The following is a 23,933-nucleotide window of genomic DNA, read 5'->3' on the forward strand; positions in this document are numbered from 1 at the left end:
TAAGACCTGTAGGTTAGTACCAGCCGAGCCGAGCTGCTGCACAGGTCCCCCGCACCGCTCAGCAGTTCAGCCCAACAGTTACAGTCAGCAGAGCTCACGGTTTCCACAGCGCCTCCCCCGCTCTTCACTTCACCGGCCCGGGTCTCCTACGAGTTTGAGGAGAACTGAGGACAGACATGAGTTCAGACTGTGGAGATGCACAGATGAAGGAGCCTCCGTGCCCTCACCAAGAAGACGACAGCCGACAGGTACTCAGTCCACTGAGCGGAACCTTTATATTCCTGAACGCTTACAGGGATTAAAGTCCGTGTTCATTTCCATCTGTTTCGGATTCAGAAGGGCGGCTAGCGCGGTACACTTTTTGGGTGTAAACATGGGCAAACCACTGAGCTAGAAGACTATCCATAAACTGGGTGTGTAGACTGAGAGGAGGGTAGAGGAGAAAACCACACTGAGCTAAACGCTGAGTGGCAGGAAAAGCAGAAGCCAGACAATAGGAGCTGCTCTTCTATTTTTCTGCTAGCTTTCTGTATTTTTCCTCCACTTTTTGTGAAAATAAAGCGTTGAAAAGCGAGAGATGGAAGCTGCAGCGCACACTGTGAGCCCTGAACAGGGGGCAGGTTGCTCAGACTTTCTGAGATAACTCATTTCCTCAGATAAATAAAGATTACGAAGCCAGTTTTTCAAGTTGCTTAAAGATATCCATGGAATTTTACTACGCATGAGTACATATATTACAAATTGTACTATCATAGAAACTACTACCCTGTTTTACCCTTGTGTGGCCTTGGGCCTTTTCAAAAACCAAACAAGCAATGTGTTATTATTTCCACCTCAGATAACTTGGCCTTTGCTCATTTTCTGTGAAGAATATATAAAATATAATATAAAATTTTCACACAGTCTTCACACTGCCCACATGTTTATATTACACATGGGGTGTTGGGATGAACCTGTGGGGAGTAAAAGTGGAGGTGCTGTGTCCTTCGCTCTGTTCTCCTCATACATGGCCTGCTGTAAGTGTGTGTGTGAACAGGCTGCTGACTGGCTACAGCTGCTAAATGGAAACCCTACACTGGACACCTGTGAAATTTTAAACACCTGGTATTTTTACGCAGGCTGTTGTGGCTGTATTGATTTAAAACAAGAAGAATGCGGTCGGGCCACCAGACCCCTGAGTAACAAACACACCAACACCACACAAGGGTTAATTCATGAATTTTCACATCACCCCTTGCCCCACCCCTCAGTTCTGTGCGATCATGTTTAGGGGTAGGGTGCCCAGATTTTTGTTGAGATAGAGGGGAAGGGCGAAGTGTTGGGGCTGCATGGCTGTAAAGACAGAGTGTTAAGGGGGAAAAAAGAAAAACTGGCAAGATGGCTGAACTAGAGACCAAAGAAACCCACAAATGTGAAGATTTTCTCCATTTAAAAGTTGTGATAATCACTCTATTGTCTTAGTTTGATGTCATTTCAATGTCTCATGGTCCTTTATTTCACAACAAGCATTAAAAAAATCACTAATAGCATGCTAATGTCTCTGTAGCTAGGCTAGCTGACTTTCCCGTTCCACCTTAAATAGTGCAGCAGTTATATTCCGGGGCCTCAGATGTCAGAACTGCTGCGCCATTTAAGGTGGAACGGGAAAATTCGGACAAGAAGGTGGCGAGTATCTGACTTCAGCTTCATATCACTGAAGAATTAGGGGTGGGTCATAATAAATAATTGCCCCCCCTCTTTGAAGGCACATAATGCCTTAAATGTAACTAAAGCCCAGCAGTGAGGAGCTGAACTTTCCCCTCCTCTGCTGTCACTGCAGATGGGCAGGGTCGCCTACAGAGCAGCGCTGGTAGCTGTTAATGAAGAGATGCTCTTTTTATTTGAGGGTCCCATTTTGTAGGGAAGATTTTAACTCAAAAACAAGGGGTATAGGTAAAAATAAGAGATCGGATTGGGCCTGAATGCATTCATGTTTAGGAAACATGTAAAGTACATCTACAGCTACATCTGACAGGCACATCATTTGATGAAGACATGCTTTTGGTACATACCGTTCGTGCACATGCCAGGTGAGGGCATGGTTGCGCAAACTGCACAGGACAAGCGGAAGTTTTTATTGCATGTATGATTAGAAGTTATTCCAGTAATTTCAGTCTGTGCACCTTTTACTTAGGGAAGAAAGTAGCCAAACCCTTTCAGAGTCAGTGGGAGTCAACTGACATGCTCAGCTGCCAGCCCAGAGTATAGGTGGAGTAACCTAAACCACATTCTAAGACAAATGTTGTTATTCCAGTGAAATGCTCTCCCACACAGAAATAGGGTTGAAACTTTTCTGGTCAAAACCAGAAGAAAACTACTTAATGCATCCATCAGTTACAGTTTTTGGTCTGAAACTAAAGTAAAAGAGCTGGAAAGTGAAAGGTATGAAGCAGTTCAGGCGCTTTTACCAACAGAACATAATATACTTTTAGATATAATCTGAGTAAACATGGAAGCAATTTCCTTTCCACTCTTGAGTACAAATACCATTTAAAAAAACACTCAGGCAAAGCACACGTCCATTAAAATCACACTAATACACGTGTATGGAACTGATTGAAATTAAGTTCCCAACTCTGGTATGAAATGCTTTAATCCTACATAACACATGCTATCGCATAGCTATTATATAAAACCTCGTGTTGAACACAATTGAATGCTGGCCTGAGGAAAATTAAAACCAGATGTGGTCTTCAACACAGATGTTTTTGTCTTTTACAGAAAGGACCAGGCATCCCACTGTCGAAGAAACTATGCTACGCTGTCGGTGGAATGCCCTATCAAATGACATCAAATGCCAAGGCCTTTTTTATGCCCATCTTCTTACTGGATGTTGTGCAGGTAACAAGGGAATTTGCTTTGTGGAGGGGGTTTTGTGACGCTTCCCAATTTCTTATCATCTTGCTGATTTTTGTTCTATTATGTTTAACAGCATAATAATACAACCCCATTTCCAAAAAAGCTGGGATTCTGTACAAAATGTAAATAAAAACAAAGTGCATGTCATTTAAAGCATATATTTAATTGAAAATAGTGCAAAGACAACATATCAACTGTTGAAACTGAGACATTCTATTGTTTCTTGAAAAATATTTGCCCATTTTAAGAAGAGGGTGCAGGCAGGAAGGAGTGGGTGTAGAAAGATGTCAGGGCTGATGTGTGACAGAAGGATAGCAGTAAGAGTGAAAGGGAAGGTTTACAAGACAGTAGCGCGTCCTGCTATGATGTACGGTTTGGAGACTGTGGCTCTGTCTAAAAGACAGGAGGCTGAGCTGGAGGTGGCGGAGATGAAGATGCTGAGATTTTTGTTGGGAGTGACAAGGCTGGACAAGATTAGAAATGAGCAGATCAGAGGGACAGTGAAGGTGGAGCAGTTTGGAGATAAAGCCAGAGAGGCCAGGTTGAGATGGTTTGGACATGTGTTGAGCAGGAATAGTGGATATGTTGGGCAAAGAATGTTGGAGATGGAGCTGCCGGGTAGAAGGAGAAGAGGTAGACCTCAGAGAAGGTTTATGGATGTAGTGAAGGAGGACATGGAGATGGTTGGTGTGAAAGTAGAGGAGGCAATGGATAGGGCAAGATGGAGGCAGATGATCCGCTGTGGCAACCCCTAATGGGAGCAGCCGAAAGAAGATAAAATTTGATGGCAGCAACATGTTCCAAAAAAGTTGGGATGGGGGCAACAAAAGGCTGGTAAAGTTGTGTAATGCACAATCAAATAGTACAACAATTCAAGAATAACGTTTCTCAACTTAAAACAGCAAAGAACTTTTGCTTTTCATCATCTACAGTACATAATAACGTTAAAAGATACAGAGAATCTCGAGACATCTCTGTATGTAAGGGACAAGGCCAAAAACAAGCGTTTACTGGCTGTGTTCTTGGGCCCTCAGGCAGCACTGCATAAAAACAGACATGAATCTGTAGTGGAAATCACTGCATGGGCCCAAGAACACTTCTGGAAACCACTGTCGGTAAAAATTTGCATCCACAAATGCAAATCAAACTCTAAAATGCAAAGAATAAACCATATATAAACAGGATCCAGAGATGCCACAACCTTCTCTGGGCCTGAGCTCATTAAAAATGGACTGAGGTAAAGTGAAAGTGTCCTGTTGTCCAACAAAATCAACATTTGAAATTTGTATTGGAAATCATGGACACTGTCTTCTCCAGGCTAAAGACCAAAGGCTTATCAGTGCATAGTTCAAAAGCCAGTGTTCATGATGGTATAGGGATGCATCAGTGCACATGGCATGAGAGACGTGCACATCTGTGAAGGCGCCATTAAAGCTGAATGATATATACATGTTTTGGCAACATATGCTGCCATCCAGATGACGTCTTTTTCAGGGAAGGCCTTGATTATTTCAGCAAGAAAGTGTCAAACCACATTCTGCATGTATTACAAAAGCATGGCTCTGTATTAAAAGAGTTCAGGTGCTAAACTGACCTGCCTGCAGTCCAGACCTGACACCACTGAAAACATTTTTCACATTATGAAATTCAAAATACGATGAAGGAGACCCCGAACTGTTGAGCATCTGAAATCCTGTATCAAACAAGAATGAGAAAACATTTCACTTTGAAGACATTTCAATCAGTTCCCAGACGCTTACAGAGTGTTGTTAAAAGAAGAGGTGATGAAACACAGCGGTAAACAGGACCCCATCCCAACTTTTTTGGAACATGTTGTTGGCATCAAATTCAAAATGTGCATATATTTTTCAAAAAACAATAAAATTTCTCAGCTTCAACATTGCATACCGCTGTTGTCGGAACAAAACCTTGTATGTCCATTTTTGTTGTTTTTCAGTTTTTTTGATATGATTTGAAAATACTTGTTACTCTTTACATTGTGCATGAATTTCATGATGAATGGACTAAAGGAAATGGCCCAAAATGACATGGAAACAATTCTGGTTCCATTGACTTACATTACAAATAAAGTAGGTTTTTTCCTCTTCCTGTAAAGTTACCATTTTGGAGATATGAGGTTTTGTTCCGACAACAGCGATATGTTGTCTTTCTAGTTTTTTCCTTTAACAAATATGGTTTACATGATTTGCAGATCATTGGATTCTGTCTTAAACTTTTTTGCGTTGTATTTTGAAGTAAGGAATTTGTAGTGAGGGGAGTTTGTGGTCAGTAATGCATAAAAAACTCCAGCAGTACATTATAATTCAGGTTGCTCTCGTTTTCCATTTTGTCACACACAAGCACACTGACGAATCCTCACTCCAATTCCCCAGAAACTGTTTACGGAAAACATCAGTATAACAACCACATGATTTGAATATGTTAATCATTCTAGGTGGACGCCGTTTATCACAATCTTGGGGTTAAATTTGAAAGCGTCACCGGGTCTTTGTTTACTCTGGAGGAGGGAAATGCATTCGAGCTAGAATTAAGGAAACCTTTCCCAGGGTTTGCATGTTTATGTTGATTATATTGCATATAATCATTTTTGCTTCCTCTCTAGTTAACACTGTGTGTCTCACATCAGCGAGTACAAGGACTCATTTAGTTCAGTCTACAGTGTTTACTTACTTTAATTTATCTTAGGCATTTCTAATAAGTGTCTCTATTGTAAAATGTGCAATATACAGCTGATTGACTGGGGCCTAAATCCAGTTTGACAGAAGTAGGTGGTCATTAAATGGTTTTCAAAATATTCCTGGGTTCACAATGTTCAGTTGTCATCATATCCAGTACAACGTGTGTAACGTTTGTCCTGACACAAAGGGAAGGAAGAAAAGGAACAAAAGGGAACATTGCACAGCAGTGTCACTATTCTTTGTCATTTCAAAACAGATGCTTTAAGTTGTTCTTGTCAGCCCTCTTAACTTCCTTTGTAACCCTCTTGCAGAAATTGCAGCTATAATCAGTTTCATAATGCAGGCCAAGTCATCGAAATGAGTGTCTGTGTTGATCAACCATAGATGTAAAAACCAAGATATGCAAGAGTTCCTTTAAAATGAGCTTGTAAGAACCTAATGAAACCCCGGAAAGTGTTTCAGTGGATCCTGGCAATACATGCAGCAGGAACTAGCGTACCATTATGCAAATGATTGCTTGTTTAGGAGTATCACTGGTGTAATATTATTGCGTTGTGCATTGAGAATGTGTATTAAGTTTGCTTCAGATCTGTGACTGTTTGCTTGCATTTGCCAGAGCCTTAATTACTCTTTATTATGCTTTTCCTCCAGTCTCTATTTATTTATTTATTTATTTATTTATTTGAGCGGTACACTCAACGTATCTGTGGGGACATCTGTCTGTGCTCACAGCTAGCGTGTGAGCCTGTCTGATTACATCAAAAGGAAGCAAAGGGCTTCTGCATGGGCCGGACTTTGATGCCCTGCATGCATCTTACTGTGCATATTTGCATCTGTTTTCCTTTTACTGGAAAGGTTTTCAGTGCTTCTGAAGAAGCCGTGTGATGTGAAAGCCTCAGAAAAACGTAAATGAATCAATTGTAATCATTTCCCTTGAGCATATCTTCACAGGAAGATAGTGCTGGTTTTATATGCGACCTGTCCAGGTTGTATCCTGCCTTCTGCCCAATGTCAGCTGGGATAGGCTCCAGCTCTCCCCGTGACCCAGAAGGAGAAGCGGCTTAGAAGATGTGTGTGTTTTTATATGCAGTTTGTATACATGCTGTGTTTTCAGTCTTTTAAAAGTTCATTTGTTTCAGATGAAGCCCTTCTATGTATCCGTGATCCTTTTCCTTGGGCGGGCTTGGGATGCCATTACTGACCCTCTGGTGGGCTACGCTGTTAGCAAGAGTGGCCGCACTCGCTTTGGCAAACTCATTCCGTGGTAAGATATAGCTTGATTTGAGACATTCGGTTTGACGTGAGAGCGATGATGTACAGTACTGTGGAAAGGTCAGAAACTACCTCTCATTTTATGTTATTAAATTTTGAGTTCATTCTTCAAAATCAGGACAAAAGCAGGAAACATATTTAACCGTTGTGTGGTGTCGGGGTCCGTGGGACCCCATATCAAGGTAAATCAGAAGAAATATTCTGCGATATATTATTTCTACCTCAGATTCTTTGGCCTTTGCTGATTTTCTGTAAAGAACATATAAAATAACCCATTTTCAGTGTCTTCACTCTGTTCACCCCCCACACATTTATATTACTCATGTGGTGTTGGGCTGAACCCGCGGGGAGTAAAAGTGTGGAGGTGCTGTGTCCTTCACTCTGTTCTCCTCCTACACGGCCTGCTGTTCGTATGTATGCGTTTGTATGGCTGTGTGTGTGTGTGTGTACGTGTGTGTGAGAGGGTGACAAAATGGACAGGCTGCTGACTGGCTACAGCTGCTAAAGTAGAACCCAAGGCTGGACACTTGTGATATTTCAGATCTGGTATTCTCACACAAATTGTTATGGCTGTATTGATAAACAATAATGTGGTGGGTCCACCAGACCACCGAGTAACAAACACATCAACACCACACAAGGGTTAACAATTATACAGAAACCTCAACAAGAAATTTAATGCAAACATTTTTTAGCAATTAATGTGGCCTTTGATCTTTCCAAGGACTTGCTTTCAATTTTTCAGTGAAATCTGACTGTTTATCCACACTTCTAAAGTTCAGTCTTAGAAGTTGGTTGCATTTTCTTCTTCCAAGTAATCCCAAACACCTTCGATAACATTGAGGTCTGGACTGTGTAGCGGCCAGTCTTTGTTCTGAGAACGCGAGCAGGTTCTTTGTTTGATAAGAACGTCTTGATCTTCCTAGTCAAACATGAGAGTATTGCATGATGTATAAAATGTGTTTGTACTTATCAGCATTTATGATCCCTTGAATCAAAAACAAATCACCAGCACCAGATGTTGTCATAACGCACTGGTCCTCCACTGTGCTTGACTGATGTTTAGAAGAGTCTTTTATTACTTCACTGGTGTACATACTATCTTCCCTAACCTCCAGAGATCTCAAGTTCAGACGTACCAGTCTATAAAATGTTACTCCATATCTCAGATGCCCAGTTTTGGTGTTCTTGTGCAAGTTTTCTTCCTTTTTTTTAGTCTGCTTCCTCTTCTCAGTAATGCCTTCTTGACAGCTACACATCTCGTCAGACTCATAGTGTTGAGTCATCTCACCTTGGATGTTTTCAGATCTGAAACAGCTTGATTTTCTCCTCTTTCTCAAAGATGAAAGCTGTAGTTGCTGTTTATCTGATGGTGACGCTAAAACCTACAGGTCTACAAGATACATGGTTGTTAGGAGTCTCGTTTTTTTTCTGTGTCTTCAACTTGTTTCTTGATCTTCGGTTTTAAAAACCTTGTTTTTCTCCTTATTTCCCTTTAATTTTCCCCTTCTTAATGCAAGTGGATTATCTTGAAAGAATCTACAAGGCAACTTGTGTTTATTTGGGTAGTTGCTGTAACTGACAATAGGTATGATATTGTAGTGTTTGAGGGTTTTGCGTAATTTCCTGTTAAATATGTTTCCTGCTTTTTTTATGACAGTTAATGACTGTCTTGACTGGTTGAATAGTCTCTGACCTTTGTACAATATTGTACACTGTTTGCAGCTAAAGCTAAAGCAGTGGTTATCAATTCTTCATGAAGATCCAGAATCCTGCATAGTTTCTTAATTTTCCTGCTGTAAAAAGCAGTGAATGTGATGGTGAGTTGTACTGCTGAAGGGCCAGAAACTAAAAAAGGTGATATCTTTTAAATGCACATTCCCCCATATATTTAATGTACTTCTTGATTGTGTAATTCTATTACGTGTTATACCCTCACTCTCTGTTTAACTGCTGAGTTGGCTGCTTTGCCCCTTTCTCTCTCCTTCCAGGATTGTGTACAGCATGCCTATGGGAGTGATCTCCTACATCATGATGTGGTACACCCCTCAGGACACCATGTCTGCTGCCTCCAGCTTCTGTTGGTACTTCATATGGATCTGTCTCTTTGACACTTTCATGAGTGTAAGACCACTGTCATTATCACCAATTTTACACATGTCAAGTGGTGGACAGTAACTAAGTAAACGTAATTCATTACTCTACTTAAGTATTTTTTGGTGTATCTGTACTGAAATTTCTCCGTTCTGGGCGACTTTTTCCTTTCACTCCACAACATTTCAGCGTCTAATATCCGACTTTTTCCTCCTACATTTTGAGAAATCTGTCGTTCCTTTTGGTTTCTGTGTGTATAAAAACGTAACATGTCAAAAACGAAAGAAGCGCAAAGCCAGAGCACCAATCAGGGCCCAGCGGTCACTTTGGTTAGAGCTGGTTTTGACCTGTTGGTCATACCGACCCAGTGCAGCACACGGTTCAACGTCAGCGCAGCAGCGTCAAACTTTGGGAGAGTCTGTTCAACATAAATGATGAACTAACCTAACTTTGTGTAAATAGAGCTCAATATAGAAATATGTCCACATATGCAGTCGAGACTGACGCGGCTTTTTTCTGAATTTCTACAAACACCATTTCATTTTATAGTAAATGAGTTTGGGCTGGTTTATGTTTATGAACAGACGCCTACAGATCAACATAGTAAAGGAGCTCATCTGTGATCCTGAGTTTAAAGCCAGTTTTTTAAAACTTGTTTAAATTTAAACTATTTTTTATTTAAGCTAAATTACACATAAATTTTAAACTGAAACTTTGCTTGTGTGTAAAAAGTGATTTCAGAGCCACTCGGTTCTCCCTGATGGAAACTGTTTGCCTTCAGTGTTGTGCGGGCCCTCATTTGTCCCTGCGTTCACTGCCATTTTATCAGGGACACCTCCCAGATAGGTGCACACTGTGCATTATTAGGCCTTCTATAGTGGTGGTCCTAAGGTGGTCCCTTTCCATTGATGGACAGGGTAGACGTGGGTGATAGATGAACTGTAAACCTACAAAGTGCATCTATATTCGGTGTACCTGATAAAATGGGCAGTGGGTGTAGCTGCAAAGATGTAAACATTCACAAATACAAGAAGGGGATGGCATCCTGCCACACTGATTCACTTCATCTGTTATTTTTCCCTTTTTCTCAGTGCTACCATGTGCCTTTCTCCTCCCTGAACATGTTTTTAGGAGGAGACGAGAGAGACAGAGACTCAGCCACAGGCTACAGTAAGATATAAGACCAACAATTATTATTATTTTTCCAAGCCTTTAACTTGTATGATGTTGTAATTTCAGTATATAGTGAATATCATGGACAAAAGAGGGTAATATAAAGTACTTTTGATGTTGTTTACCACATGTAAACGACTTTTGAGGGAAGAATATGTAAATAGTCTTAACAGTCTGGTTTTATACACCCATGTAATGCAGACACAGTGAATTTATTATAGAAATATTGTAATAGAGTACAAGCATGACTGTACACTTGAAATGAATAGTGATAAGATGAATAATAGCACATACAGTTATAGGCAAAGCTTAGAGATCCCCTACGTTTTGTTGGTTTGGAAATAAGTAAATACATTCTCGGCACATTTTATTGCATGATTACTTTTTTATTCTTGCTGAATTTAAAATATGTGGAAAAGAATAAAATGTAAATTGTGGCCTGTGTGAAAGTTATGGCAGTTTATATTTCATGCTTTATGCTTTATATATGTTCATATATGTTCATTCATATATGTGAGACTCTTAATATTCACAGAAATTTGGCACATTTAAAAGTTTGTTCCCTGTAGAGGATGTGTTAACTTATTTTTCACCTAGAAAAGTAACAAAATGTGTAATTTGATCAGACATGTTGACATTTTTGCATCGTACTCTACCGTGATCCATTATTTAGATGAGTTGGGGAATAGTAGCAGGTAGTACTGAGAGCAGTGGGGTTTTTTCTGTCCCTGCAAAGAAAAATACAGCCACAAAAAAAACAAACAAATAAATACACACACACACCAGTGCCCAAGGGGGAAATAGGGGCAAAGAGCAACGAAGAGATATGATATAGCAAGAGGCTTGTTTCCTGGACAGTAGAGGAAATATCTTCTGTGGTGATTTGTTCAGTTGACACAGCAGTTTAAGGACAACTCACTAACTGATTGGCAAGCATACAAAATACAGATTATGTAAAAGTAATAGCAGCCTTATTTAGTACTAATACTAATGCAGTCATGATACCAATGCAGCAGTAGGGAGGTTGTACTGGTGTGACCACTGTAAACTTGAAACTTGTATTAAGAACAAATTGTAAAACTGTTAGTAGTAGTGTAACTGGAGAGCTGTGGGATCAGTAGTATACAGCAGTGCTGATGATAGTTGTAGTTGTGAAAGTACATTGATTTCCCTGGATGACCACACTTGTATAAAACCTCAGCTCTTTATCAGTCAAGAACAGATGATTTCCTGACTTTAGTCTGTCTCTGCTGTGCTGTCGGGGGGATCTGGTCATTAAATATGGTCATATAAGCACAGTTGTCTTTTATCTCTTTTATCTTTTTCAAATAAAATTTCTGTCTGCTCTTCCTCCTCAGGGATGGGGATGGAGATGTTTGCGACGTTGCTGGGAGCTGCCATTCAGGGTCAGATTGTGGGGGTCTATCATGCTAAGAGAGCTCACGACTGCAGCCAACTTAATGGTAGTGAAGCACTCTCTGGAAATCACTCAGCCGCATTAGTCAACTTCACATCCACTCTCTCTGACACTCTGCAGAACACGGTGAGGCTTGAAGAAGCACATATGCCTTTTCTTAGTAATGCCTTGTACAAGACAGTCAGCCACATTCGTCTCAGAGAAATCCTCCAGTTATTAAAAGGCACATACACTGCATTATTTTTGTTTTTTGTTACATTATGTGTTGTTTTATGTAATAAAAATACTTCTGTTATCACGTAATTCAGAGGTGTCAAATTCAGGTCCAGAAAGTAAAAATCCTTCCCAGGATTTTGTTCCCTTTCTGGACCTGAATTTGACACCTCTGAGTAATTGCCTAATCTCAGTTATTAGAAATGATCGCAGTTACTTGAGATGATCACAGTTATTTAAGTCCCACAGTCGTTACATTTCACAATCATATTATGCTGCATCATGTGAACCACCTGTGAATTGGGTTTGTAAATGCACTGTAATGAAATGAAAACAAGCTTTTGAATCTCATGAAAACAAAAAAAAAGTCTAATTTCCAGGTAGGAACGATGAAAACGTTTAGAGGGCAGCGCTGAGTAATGTTTGCGCTAGCTACATGCATACTAACCTTTTTCAGTATGTATGCTGGCAGAATTACTGTTTTTTTTTTTTTTTTTTTTGCTTATATTTTAAAGAAAAAGACCAAACTTTTTCTACACACTGTAGACATTTGAAGAAATAAGCTAATTGTAACAGCACAGATTGAATCAGATGCTCGCGGGAAAATAAAGAAGAAAGGCTTTACTGATGGAGACGTAATCCGAGCTTGTAGTCACAAAGCAGACGTGGGTCAAAACCAAAAAACTCAACCAGAAAGCAAACAATCCAAAGGAGCGAGGCAAAAGATCGAAGTCCAGAAAACAGTCCAAAAGGTCAGAACACGGAGAGATCGCCAAAGGCAGACGATGCGAAGGGAAAAGCAAAAGACCTAATCGGGAAGAACGGGCAAAAAGGTCATAAACAGTGAAAACGCTCATTAGGTCAAATAACGATACAATGCTATACTTTTAAGCTATACTAAGGCTGTCACATGACCTAAGTCACAGGTGACCCAAATTAGTATTCAGGAGAGTAAGACCAGTGACTGGAGCGTGAAGGCAGGTCAGAGGTTGCAAGAGTCATGTGATCTCCCAGAGGCGTCTGGGCGATGGAGTCTGAGTGAGTGTCCGAGCCTGAGGGGTGCCTGATGCTGATCAGGCTTGTACCCATAGTTCTAGTTCAAGTCTAGGAGCACACAGTGAACGAAAATCATTCATTACAGTTATTTCTGTGACCATTAACTGTCTGCTAAAATGTCTTGATTGCAAAAGCTCTAATAACAACTCGAGTTCTCAGGGTAAAATTAGTATTTGACACCTCTAATATTACATGGCATATTAGATTTGCGTATTCTTTAATTTAATATTTATTCAACAAATAAGTCTATAGCGTCTGTCCCCAGAGGGACAGTGTAGCAGAACTTCTCAACCGGCTCATTTTCACTGTCCTGACTGTGTAGAAACAGGAAATATGGTTCATATCGGAGTTTCGATATGTGTCTGTAAATCTTTGTTCTTGTTTTGCAGGCAATTCTTTCTCGTTATCTCAATAATGCATAGTTACAGTAGCATAATGTGTAATGCCGGCCTGTGTTGTGATCCCACAGAGGAGAGCGTATTTGATTTCTGCATTGGTGATAGGAGCTCTCTACTTCTTGTGCTGCCTTGTGCTGTTCCTTGGAGTGAAGGAGCAATTGGGTAAGAATGGATCTAACACTAAAACATACCTTGCAGTGTCAGATCTTATACATTTAAAGAAAAGGTTTAGTAAATTTACACAATCACCGCCCTACCTCAGTTACATTCGATAAGCAGGACACAGGTTCACATTATCTGATTACTCAAGTGCATTGAAACGTGTTGGTCTGATAACTGACACAATCAGTTTCCTGCACCACTCGTCATGTTTTAAACAGTCTCAGGATCCTGCAAATGACTATTTAATGCCACTTGCTGTGACTAAAACTGTTTACTAATGATTACTATTACATTTTTATGTAGTATCTAATTAAAACGTATAATAAATAAGAATACAGTAATACAATAATAATTATTTTTATTATTTAAACACACATATGATAAAACGTATAGTATCTTGAGCTTTTTTAATTGTGTATTCAAATATACAATTTTCAAATATTTAAGGTAATAACTGATAGAATGATCAACAATGAAAATATCCAATAGTTGTAGTCCTGCACTATTTAACATCAATATTCATGCCTTCATCCCCAGCTCCACTGAGTAAGCTGGACCGCATACAAGTGCCGTACCTGACCGGCCTGAAGATGGTTGTGAGACATACTCCGTATCTGTGGCTTGTGTTTGGTTTCCTCTTCTCTTCGGTTGCTTTTCAGGTCAGACACCCAGAACCACAGTGTGTATTATGGGGACTTTTATTAGGGCTGTATAAGACTGACCTATCATGCAGTGTTTGACAAAGCTGTCGGATATCAGTGGCGATACGAGAAGTGACAAATTGTTATTTAAATAATGTTCCACTGACTAGAGCTACGTTCACTTTACCAGGTTGAAGTGGCACAAATCTGATTTTTTTTTGCCTTCATGTGACTCGGATCTGATGTTTTCAGGGCTCTTTTCAAATCCGACCTGAGCCACTTTCTTATGTGGTCCTAGATCGGATACGTATCCGATTCGTGGCCATGCCACCTTAATGAGACACTCAAATCGGGATTCGTGAGATTTTAATCCCCTGCGCATGTGCCATCCTTCAGCGTTACCATGGCAACAGTGCTGAACAGAAGTTAAAGCCTGTAAACGGTGGAAAAGCAGCTCATGCCACCTTTTTCTCCTCCGTCTGGCTCTAATAACAAAGCTGAGAGCTGATCAGAGTTAATGATCTTCTCAGCGCAGCTCGTTCTGCTCGTTAGTTTGTGCTGATGATGCAGCGATTCAGTCACGTGACGTTACTGAGCAGGATGAGCTCATGAGGGTCATTTCAGGAGCCGGTTCATCACATTAATGACAGATTTGAGTCACTTACCTAAACCAGTGTAAACCATCCTGTCAGAGAGATCAGACTTGAGCCAAAAATCGGATTTGAGTAATGAGGCTTGTAATGTGAATGCAGCCTAAATGTGACACGAGTGCAGATTATTTTGGATGTGTAAACAGAAATCTAATTAATCTCGCCTTTTAGCAAAAAGCAAAATACCAACTTACAAAAGCATCATCCACTACTATGCAAAATAAAAAGAAATAAAATATCAAGAGCTGCTAACATCAGAACTGCAAGCGCACTTTGTGGACTGAAAAGCAGAGAAACAGTCAGCATTACCTCAACGTCTGCCTCACACACTTAAAACACACTACTGTGTGCGAACAATCTGAATGCTTGATGCATTTTCACAGGCTTGTAGTTGAAGATGAAGTCTTTGAGCTATGCACATGGATTTTGTAATTTACTATTTAGAGGAATGGTTAAACTACTCATCTCCCCTGTGGGAGAGCAAGGATCAATCCCAGCTCGGAGAAGCACACGTTACGCTTCTAATGTTTTGTGTTGGCAATACAATGAAGTCTCTATGAGGTTCTTTGATCTGTGTTGTCATTCTTGCTCCTAACCCTTGTGTGGTGTTTGGGTCTGTGGGACACATTTTCAGTGTTTACCAAAAGACAAAATGCAATTTACTATTATTTCAACCTCAGATTCTTGGCATTTGCTCATTTTCTGTGAAGACCCCCCCACATTTCACATTTATATTACACATGGGGTGTGGGAAGGGGGTGAAAGTGTGGTGGTGCTGTGTCCTTCACTCTGTTCTCCTCCTACATGGCCTGCTGTTAGTGTGTGTGTGCCTGTGTGTGTGTGTGTGTGTGTGTGTGAGTGAGGGTGAGCAACATGGACAGGCTGCTGATAGGCTATAGCTGCTAAAGGATTAGTGGGTCCGCCAGACCACTGAGTAACAAAAACATCAACACCACACAAGTGTTAACAATGTGTTTATTGAGATAATGAAAAAAAATAAGATTTGTTGCACAGCCCTAATATTTAATATCATGGTACTGACTGATAAAATAACGCATATAGTGCCAATGACTGTAATGATTTATCTACGTTTCAGTTAGCTCAGGGAAACTTTGCTCTCTTCTGTACGCATGCAGCTGGAATGGGGGCATACTTCCAGCACCTTGTCCTCATATTGCTGGTGAGTGGTCTATTTAGAAGACATGTGTTTCATTTTTGTTTTGGCATTATTTACTACAATATTTTTTGTATAAGCAGCTAAAATGTTTCTCCCGGCATGTAGGTTGCAGCCACGTTGTCTGTCCCTCTGTGGCAGATGTTGTTGGTCAGACTGGGCAAGAAGACCACTATCTTCATCGGCCTATCAGTGAGCTTCTTTCACTTTCTCCTGCTTTTTCAAGCGCAAATTAAGACGGTGGGGATTTGATGAGAAATTTGAGTGGCTGTGTTTAATCGAGTTAATATTTAATGCAGTCAGTAGCTAAAGCTTTAATTGGTCTTTATTACCAAGAGTCACATCAAGCAGGGTTGGAGTTAATAATTTGCGAGTGATGAAACGAATGAACTATTTTTTCACTATTTCTAATAAATTAATGTATTTATTTTTGTTTTCATGCATTTTCTTCATCATTTTTTATCTTAAAATGTAACTGACAGGCTATAAAAAACTGCCTGCATGTTCACAGGATTTTGCAGCGAATGTTGCCGTGTAACAGTGATGAAAAAATGGTGAAAAAATGTAATTTAACAACAAAATCTACGTCTCTGTCAGACCGTAAGAGGTCACCTGCTCAACCCCAGTCTGACTCCTGACCAGTCAAATAGTGAAAGGTGCTCGCGAAGATGTACCTGAACACCTGTCCACTTCAAGCACTTCATGCAGAAGAACAACCACAGAAAGATTTCAGAACTTTGGGAATTTGCATGACCCAGATATGATCACTTGAAGCAGAAAGGAGGCAAAGGTACACCTGGAAAAATGGATTTCTTAACAGGAATGAAGCAAAAAATGTGGTGAGAGTCGGATGCATAAAAATTCATGCAATTTCATGCAAAGAGTGCTCGCTCAGTGGCTCGTGCACCCGGAAAAACAGCCGAGAAAGAATTCATAGAGCTTAAATTCACACCCTACATGACAGCATGTGAAGAACTGCCTTTCACCAAACTCGCCCAAATCTTTTTAACGATAAAAGCGGACTGGATGTGTCAAAGACGTCTGATAATATGTATGATAAGAATCAGGCACGGTGGAAAGCAGAGATGCGTAAATCACAGAAATGACCTGGGGTGTTCAACTTTTATTTTTGTACACATCACTGTCGGAACAAAACCCTGTATCTCCATTTTTGTGTTTTTAATTAATTAACAGCAGCGATATTATTTATTATTTGGCCCTTTAAAAAAGGGTAACACTTTATTTGGATGCTCCACTGTAGATGCTTTATAGATGCTCAGTATATCTTTAAGTAACATTCAACTAAATATCTAATAACTGCAACTTGACATGAAGTATTTAGATGCTCCACTGGAGATGCTCTGTAAATGCTCCGCATGTCTTTAAGTAACATTCTACTAAATATCTATTAAATGAAACTGAACTTCAAGTTCAGTATGGGAGATTTAATTAGACCTACTCCTAACCCTAACCTCACGGCAAAACCTACACCTACTCCTAACCCTAACCATAACCATACTGTTGTTGATTTAGGTATCTGTAGAGCATCTATAGGGGACCATCCAAATGAAGTGTGACCAAAAAAGTTGGTGCTGTTTTTCTTTCCTTTTAGGAGCCAGTGGCTCCTTAAGCTTACTTTTTGTCTGGATCCTGGTTAAAAATCACTCTTGCGCTCTTGTTTTCTTTCTTTGCAGGTTTATATTCCTGCTCTCATCATTATATCCATTGTGAAGAGCAATTTTCCTGTTTTTGTCCTGGCTGCCATTTTAGCCGGCACCAGTCTATCATCCCTCTATTTACTGCCCTGGTGAGTGAGACTTTCAACATTCCTAAACACTGGCAAGTTGAAACACTGTAATGGACCAAGTTTTGGTCTCTGGCTAAAATCAGCAGCATGTGAAGAGCATATCATTTGTGTAATTACATTTATTGTCAATAACAATAATATTAATCCACACAGCAGCCTCCTGTGGTGTGATGGTCAACATATGTGAGGAAACATTTATTGTTTCTCATATGCAGTGATCGTCTTTTCTCTTGGCAGGTCAATGCTGCCAGATGTGGTGGACGACTTTAAGGTGAAGAATCCGTCGTGCACGGATCTGGAGCCCATGTTCTACTCCTGCTACGTCTTCTTCAACAAGTTTGGAGGAGGCGTGTCAAACGGAGTCTCCACTCTAGCACTACAGTAAGAACTCCATTCAGTCAGACTGCATTGTTGGCTGTGGCTGCTGGTCTGTCTCGGTCGGTACGCTTCATGGTTAAAAGTGTTAAAACCTACATCAGTATGATTCCGTGTCAATAGGAGTAAAAGGTCACATAAATAATAGAAAATTAAAATTCACAGGAATTTATAGGAATCCTCCTGGAGAACTAGCATCCTACAGATCCTGATCCGACAAATCAAAGGTTCCGCTTTCAGGATGGATGATACCGCTGATTTTCTGTTTTAAGGACAGTTAGTATCCCTGTATGTATATTTTTTTTATTTTTGAAAATTCTTTCAAATGTTCAAGATTTCTATAAGAATAGCAAAAACTCAAAACGTTTCTCTGTAATAACTGAACAGGAAAAAATTCCTATTGTTGCTTTCATTAATACCATTATTGGTGTTATTAATATTACTAATGTTGATTACATTTATAGCATTTAGCAGACGCTCTTATCCACAGTGACTTACATGAAGTGATTTGTCTATATAGAGAAACTATCTTTGCAGTGAGCGTGGTACAATACATTACAGTGAGCGTGGTACAATACATTACAGTGAGCGTGGTACAATACATTACAGTGAGTGCGGTAGAATACATTACACCCTTCATCTTAAAGGCACTACGTCCTTAGGTTATGCAAAGGAGGATGTAATGTACTATGACATATTAGCAGCCTAGCATACACTGTTAGAAATAAAGGGACCATGCAGGTACATGCTTCATTCATCAAGGTGCAAACAGTGTAAATGTTCCCTCAAAGGTATAACAGTGGTTTTAAGGTGCAATTGTGCACCTTAAATAAGTTTTTCCTTGTGGAAATGTAGACATTTGTATCTTTTTATGAACTAATTGTTTAAAACGGAACCATTTAATAAAAAGCCTGGAGGCGAGGCGGGGTGTGTGGAGTCAGCACAGCTTAGAAAATTTTATTTCAGCAGATTATGGTTCAGTTATGGTCCCACCCCAGAGACAAGAAGGGTACTGCCCCAGTGACAGTGTCGTACTTTTTTTTCTGAGAGTGTATATGAGCATAGCAGTCACTGAGGTAGGAACCAGAACGGCAACATATCGCTGTTGTTGGAACAAAACCTTGTATCTCCACAATGGTAACCACCTTGTATCTCCACAAGGAAGAAACCTACTTTACTTTTAATGTAAGTCAATGGAACCAGACTTCTGAGTGGACCACTCATTTTGGGTCATTTCTTTTGGTCCATTCATCATGAAAATGACACACAATGTAAAGAACAACAGGCGTTTCCAAATTATGATCAAAACTGAAAAATGACAGCAGCAAAATAGTATACAGTATTTGGTTGATGCAGTAATTCTAGCAGCTAACATTGTTAAAGTAAAGTAAAATGTGCAAAAATGCAAAATTAGATGTTGTTGAGGACATAAAAAGTGCAAAATGCAAGTATTCAGATCTACAGTCATATCCAATGAAGTAATTGTAGTAATTATGTTTAAATACAGTGGTCCATATGTGTGTGTGTGTGTGTGTGTGTGTGTGTGGGTCCGTGTGGGAGTCCTTCAATTCAGTTGTCTCACAAGCTGTGCTCGATAGCAGTGTCCAGATGTGCAGAGCTAGTAACTGCGCACTACTGGTGACAAGCAAATTTTCGGCTTGATAAACAACAATTTGTTTACAGAAGGAAATGTATGGGTTCATAACATTGAAAAATGTGTCAGTCATTCAAATATTTCCATTCTTTATTATCTTAAATATTGAGCTTATTAAACATTTACAGAATATTTGTTGCAGCCCTGATATTGATACTTTTAAAAGTCGTCTTGTTCACAATGAAAGAGGAAATTTCTCCAGCAGCAATTAGTGAATACAGACATCACTAAAAATGTTTTAAACTCAAAAAATAAGAGAGAACATAAAATGACACAATATTAAGCCTATACTTTATAATTTATTGCTTTTTTATATTGCTATCATACATGTTTACTTGCTACAGTGAAATGGAAAAAAAAAATAGCTTTTTATGAAAGGATTGAATTACAAAAGGAAAGTATCTGGTACTACATTGATCATCTGTCCCATTTCATTAAGTGTATTAGATCTGGGCTGGAGGTGCAGGATGGTAGATGTTCAGTGAGAGGCTGGGTGACTGCTGCTCTAAAACATGCTGTAATGCTCTTTACCTGGTCTCCTCAGCTTTGCCGGGTACAAGTCTGGGGCGTGTAAACACCACTCCAGGGTGATCACCACACTGCAGGTGCTCTTCGCCCCAGTACCCATCGTCCTGCTGCTGACAGGCCTGGTGCTCTTCTTCTTCTACCCCATCAATGAGAAACGGCGTCAGCAGATCCAGTCTGAACTGCAGAAAGCAGCGTAAGTGGCATCATTGTTTATGTTAAAAATATTAAACGTTCATGAAAAGGTGGCAGTGTTCTAAAGCAGGGGTGTCAAACCTACAGCCTAGGGGACAAGACTGTCCAAAACTCTGGCAAAAGTCCAGAGGCAAAATGTGCCTTTATGTCACTTTAGTGTTCATTTCAGGACCTCTTATATTTATATTATTTTTTTATTATCCTATTTTTCTACAATTAATGTTTATTTTTACGATTAGTTTTCACACTTTACCTGTTTACCATCTATTTAATGTTACACCACGGGGTCTGAGACACAGACGCAATTTCAGTACACTGTATGTCCTGTACATATTGTAGTATTGACTTGAATGGCAGTAATTCTTGAAGAAGAATCTAGTTAATAGGAAGCAAATTCAGCCTCGTCCAGGGGTATTTAATCAACATTGAAGTCAAACTAGAGAAAATTTCCTTAAGCAGAGGTCCTGGATATCATAATGTCTAACTTGCATTATGAATCAGTGTCATGTGCTGCATGGAGCAATTATTTTCTTTGACCTCAGTTCAGATTTGGGTGGCTGTGGCGCTTGACATTACTGCTTTCAATACTTGCCACAGGTGCTCATTAGTTTTATGTAAGAAAATACTTTCTGACAAAACAGAGTAACTGAAAAATACTGTTAGCATAAGTATTCAATCCCTGTGCTGTGGAAGTTCCAAGTTTACACAGTTGAAAGATGAGCCATAATTGGCTTTCAGTTGGCCTCTACCTGTGAATCATTTAAAAAGATCACCTTTTCTGGATCAAGGACACCCCTCTTAATTCAAGTTCCGTTGGTCAGGCTGAGGATTTGAAGGAAAGCTGTGAAAACGAAGACCAAAAAGCATTCATAGGTTATCAGAGATAAAGTTATAGACATGCAGAAGATTGGAAAAGGCAATCACTGTAATGTAGCTGAAGGGTTCAGTGGCTGAGACTGGAGTGAAGGTGCACCAGTGAACAATATAAAGAGCTCTAGATTATGGAAAGAAGCCATTACTGAAGAAAAAAGACATCAAAGCACATCTTAAGTTAAGACACTGTCCATTCATCAACAAAGACCATCTCTACAGTGAAGTATGGGGGTGGTAGCATCATGCTGTGGAGATGCTTTTCCTCAGTAGGGATTGGGGATGTTGTTAAAATTGAAGGACAGATGGATGGTGCAAAATACAGGGAGATACTGCAAGATAACCTGGTTCTACTAAAAATCTAAAGCTTGGGAAAAACTTCACCTTTCAGCAGAATAATGATTCCAAGGCCAAAGCAACACAACAGTGGTGGAGCAACAAAAAGGTGAATGTTCTATAATGGCCAAAAGTCCAGATCTCAGTCAAGTCACCGTTGTGCCAAGGTGGTAGAAACTCACCCAGACTAGTAGCTGTCATTGCAATAAAGTTTTTCTACCACATGCCAGTCTGAAGGGGTTGGATACTTACACAAGCAGCATTTCCCATTTTTTTCAGCTTTTCTTTTTTTAATCTGTTGACTGGCTTTGAAAATGTACCATAAGGCTATATAGGTGGCAGTCGTGGGCCGGAGGTTAGGGACCTGGCTCTGTGTCCGGAAGGTTGCCGGTTTGATCCCCAGTGCCGACAGCACATGACTGAGGTGTCCTTGAACAAGACACCTAACCCCCAATTGCTCCCTGGGTGCCGTGGATAGGGCTGCCCACTGCTCCGGGCAAGGGTGTTCACTGTCCCCTAGTGTGTGTGTGGTATTTCACTTCATGGATGGGTTAAATGCAGAGGTGGGATTAAAGTATCACTTGTTGCCTTGCAATAAGAATATTGCCTGGAACAGTCTGTGTATCATTGTTATCCAGATATTTTAAGATTAGATTAAGTGACCCTTATTAGTCCCACAACGGGGAAATTTCACCTCCGCATTTAACCCATCCGTGAAGTGAAACACCACATACACACTAGGGGGCAGTGAGCACACTTGCCTGGAGCGGTGGGCAGCCCAATCTGCAGCGCCCGGGGAGCAGTTGGGGGTTAGGTGTCTTGCTCAAGGACACCTCAGTCATGTGCTGTCGGCTCTGGGGATTGGACCTGGAGACCTTCTGGTCATGAGGCTGGTTGCCTAACCTCCAGCCCACGACTGCCGCCCCAAAAAAAAACAAAACGTTTGTGACGTTGAAGTGGACTGAATACTTTTGAAAGGCACTACTTCATTAAGCTTATCGTTAAGAGTTCTTTACTCATTATGTGACTGTATGTCATCTCTTTTTCTCACTCTTACTACAGAGCGGAGACTAAAACAGAGACCAAGCAAGAAGCTTATCTGTGATGATTTTACCCTGGATCTGAATGTGCCTGATGGGACCTGTATGACTGTGCTGTTCATGTAGCTCACTAAACAGAAAAGAATGTGTTTTTTTTTTTTTTTTTTTTCTTTTTTTTTTTCTTTTTCTTTTCACTTTGACTTCCCAAGAAAATGGTGGACATAAACGTATATCTGTACAATGCTGTAGTAAGTAGGTATTCACAAATAAATGTTCTTATACTTGTTCCTAAGATCTAGTGTCATATTCTACTTGTAGAGAAATGCTTGAGGTAATTTTTCTTTATTTATTTACAATAATTTTAAAGGAACCCCCAAGGCATTCAGTGTCAACAGCACCCTCTGATGATGACCAGTACAGTACACAGCCCAAGTGGGTACTTAAACGAAAGGAAAAGCAGGCTAGAAAAAAAAACAACAATAGAGTAATTGACCCAAAACTACTAAAAAAAAAAAAAAAAAACACACACACAAGAAGGCTTGGACTGCAAGCTCTAAGCCATACAAAAGGTGTTTGCTCCACTAAGAGCAAACAAGCGAAACATAAAGTCCCCTTCCATTCATAATTACAGAGGATGTCATTTTTGTTTTCTTATTATCGTTTACTTCACGTTTCTAGTTCGGCCTTAGTTTGAGCACGCTGCTTTCAGCGTTTCCTTTGTTTGCCCTTTTTCCGCCTTTCTATCTCCCATTCCTTGAGGTGTTTTTCCCATTGTCATGTTTGCTTCCCAGTGCTGCAGTGGTAACTCCCTGGTCAGTACATCAGCAGTTTGAGCCTGGCTTTGGGTCACCTCAACCCCAACGTGCCAAATTCACACTCCATTTTCTCAATAAATTTATTTAACACACTTTCTCATGGGTTTTCATCTGTGCACTTGGGTCTGCCTCCCTGCCGTCCCGTAACAGAAGGTCCCTTCGTATACAGCCTAGAAATGCAGAATATGTGGAGTGGTTTCAAGGATGCATCAGGTGGATCCTCCCACGCCTTCGGTAACCCACAGATGATGTACTGCCTTCAATTGTATAACAAAATGCCTTTGACAGATTGAAGATGAGCACATTCTTCGAAAAACTTTCTGCCAAGTCTCATCTGAAATGTGCTCATCCAAGTCCTCTTCCCGCTTGCTCTTAAGATCATCTAAAGCTGTCAAATTATGAGAGAAGAGAAACCGATATATCCTGCCAGTACACTGCTTAACACCTTCCCTGAGTTCGAAGATAGTCC

The 23,933-nt window shown here is 40.2% G+C and overlaps 1 protein-coding gene across 1 annotated transcript; it reads left to right on the forward strand.

The window, feature by feature from the left end:
- The first annotated feature begins 16 nt into the window (after nt 1-16).
- LOC108435223 (sodium-dependent lysophosphatidylcholine symporter 1) lies at nt 17-22,941 on the forward strand. Its single transcript, XM_017710894.2, has 14 exons — nt 17-248; nt 2,761-2,880; nt 6,737-6,861; nt 8,861-8,993; nt 10,055-10,133; nt 11,495-11,679; nt 13,292-13,382; nt 13,920-14,041; nt 15,770-15,853; nt 15,956-16,039; nt 17,542-17,654; nt 17,892-18,035; nt 20,228-20,404; nt 22,672-22,941. Exons 1-14 carry the CDS (start codon nt 177-179, stop codon nt 22,712-22,714), a joined length of 1,572 nt encoding a protein of 523 aa, XP_017566383.1. The 5' UTR covers nt 17-176; the 3' UTR covers nt 22,715-22,941.
- Nucleotides 22,942-23,933: the final 992 nt, after the last annotated feature.

Source organism: Pygocentrus nattereri, chromosome 9 (assembly GCF_015220715.1).
Source record: "Pygocentrus nattereri isolate fPygNat1 chromosome 9, fPygNat1.pri, whole genome shotgun sequence".
Classification (NCBI taxonomy): Eukaryota; Metazoa; Chordata; class Actinopteri; order Characiformes; family Serrasalmidae; genus Pygocentrus; species Pygocentrus nattereri.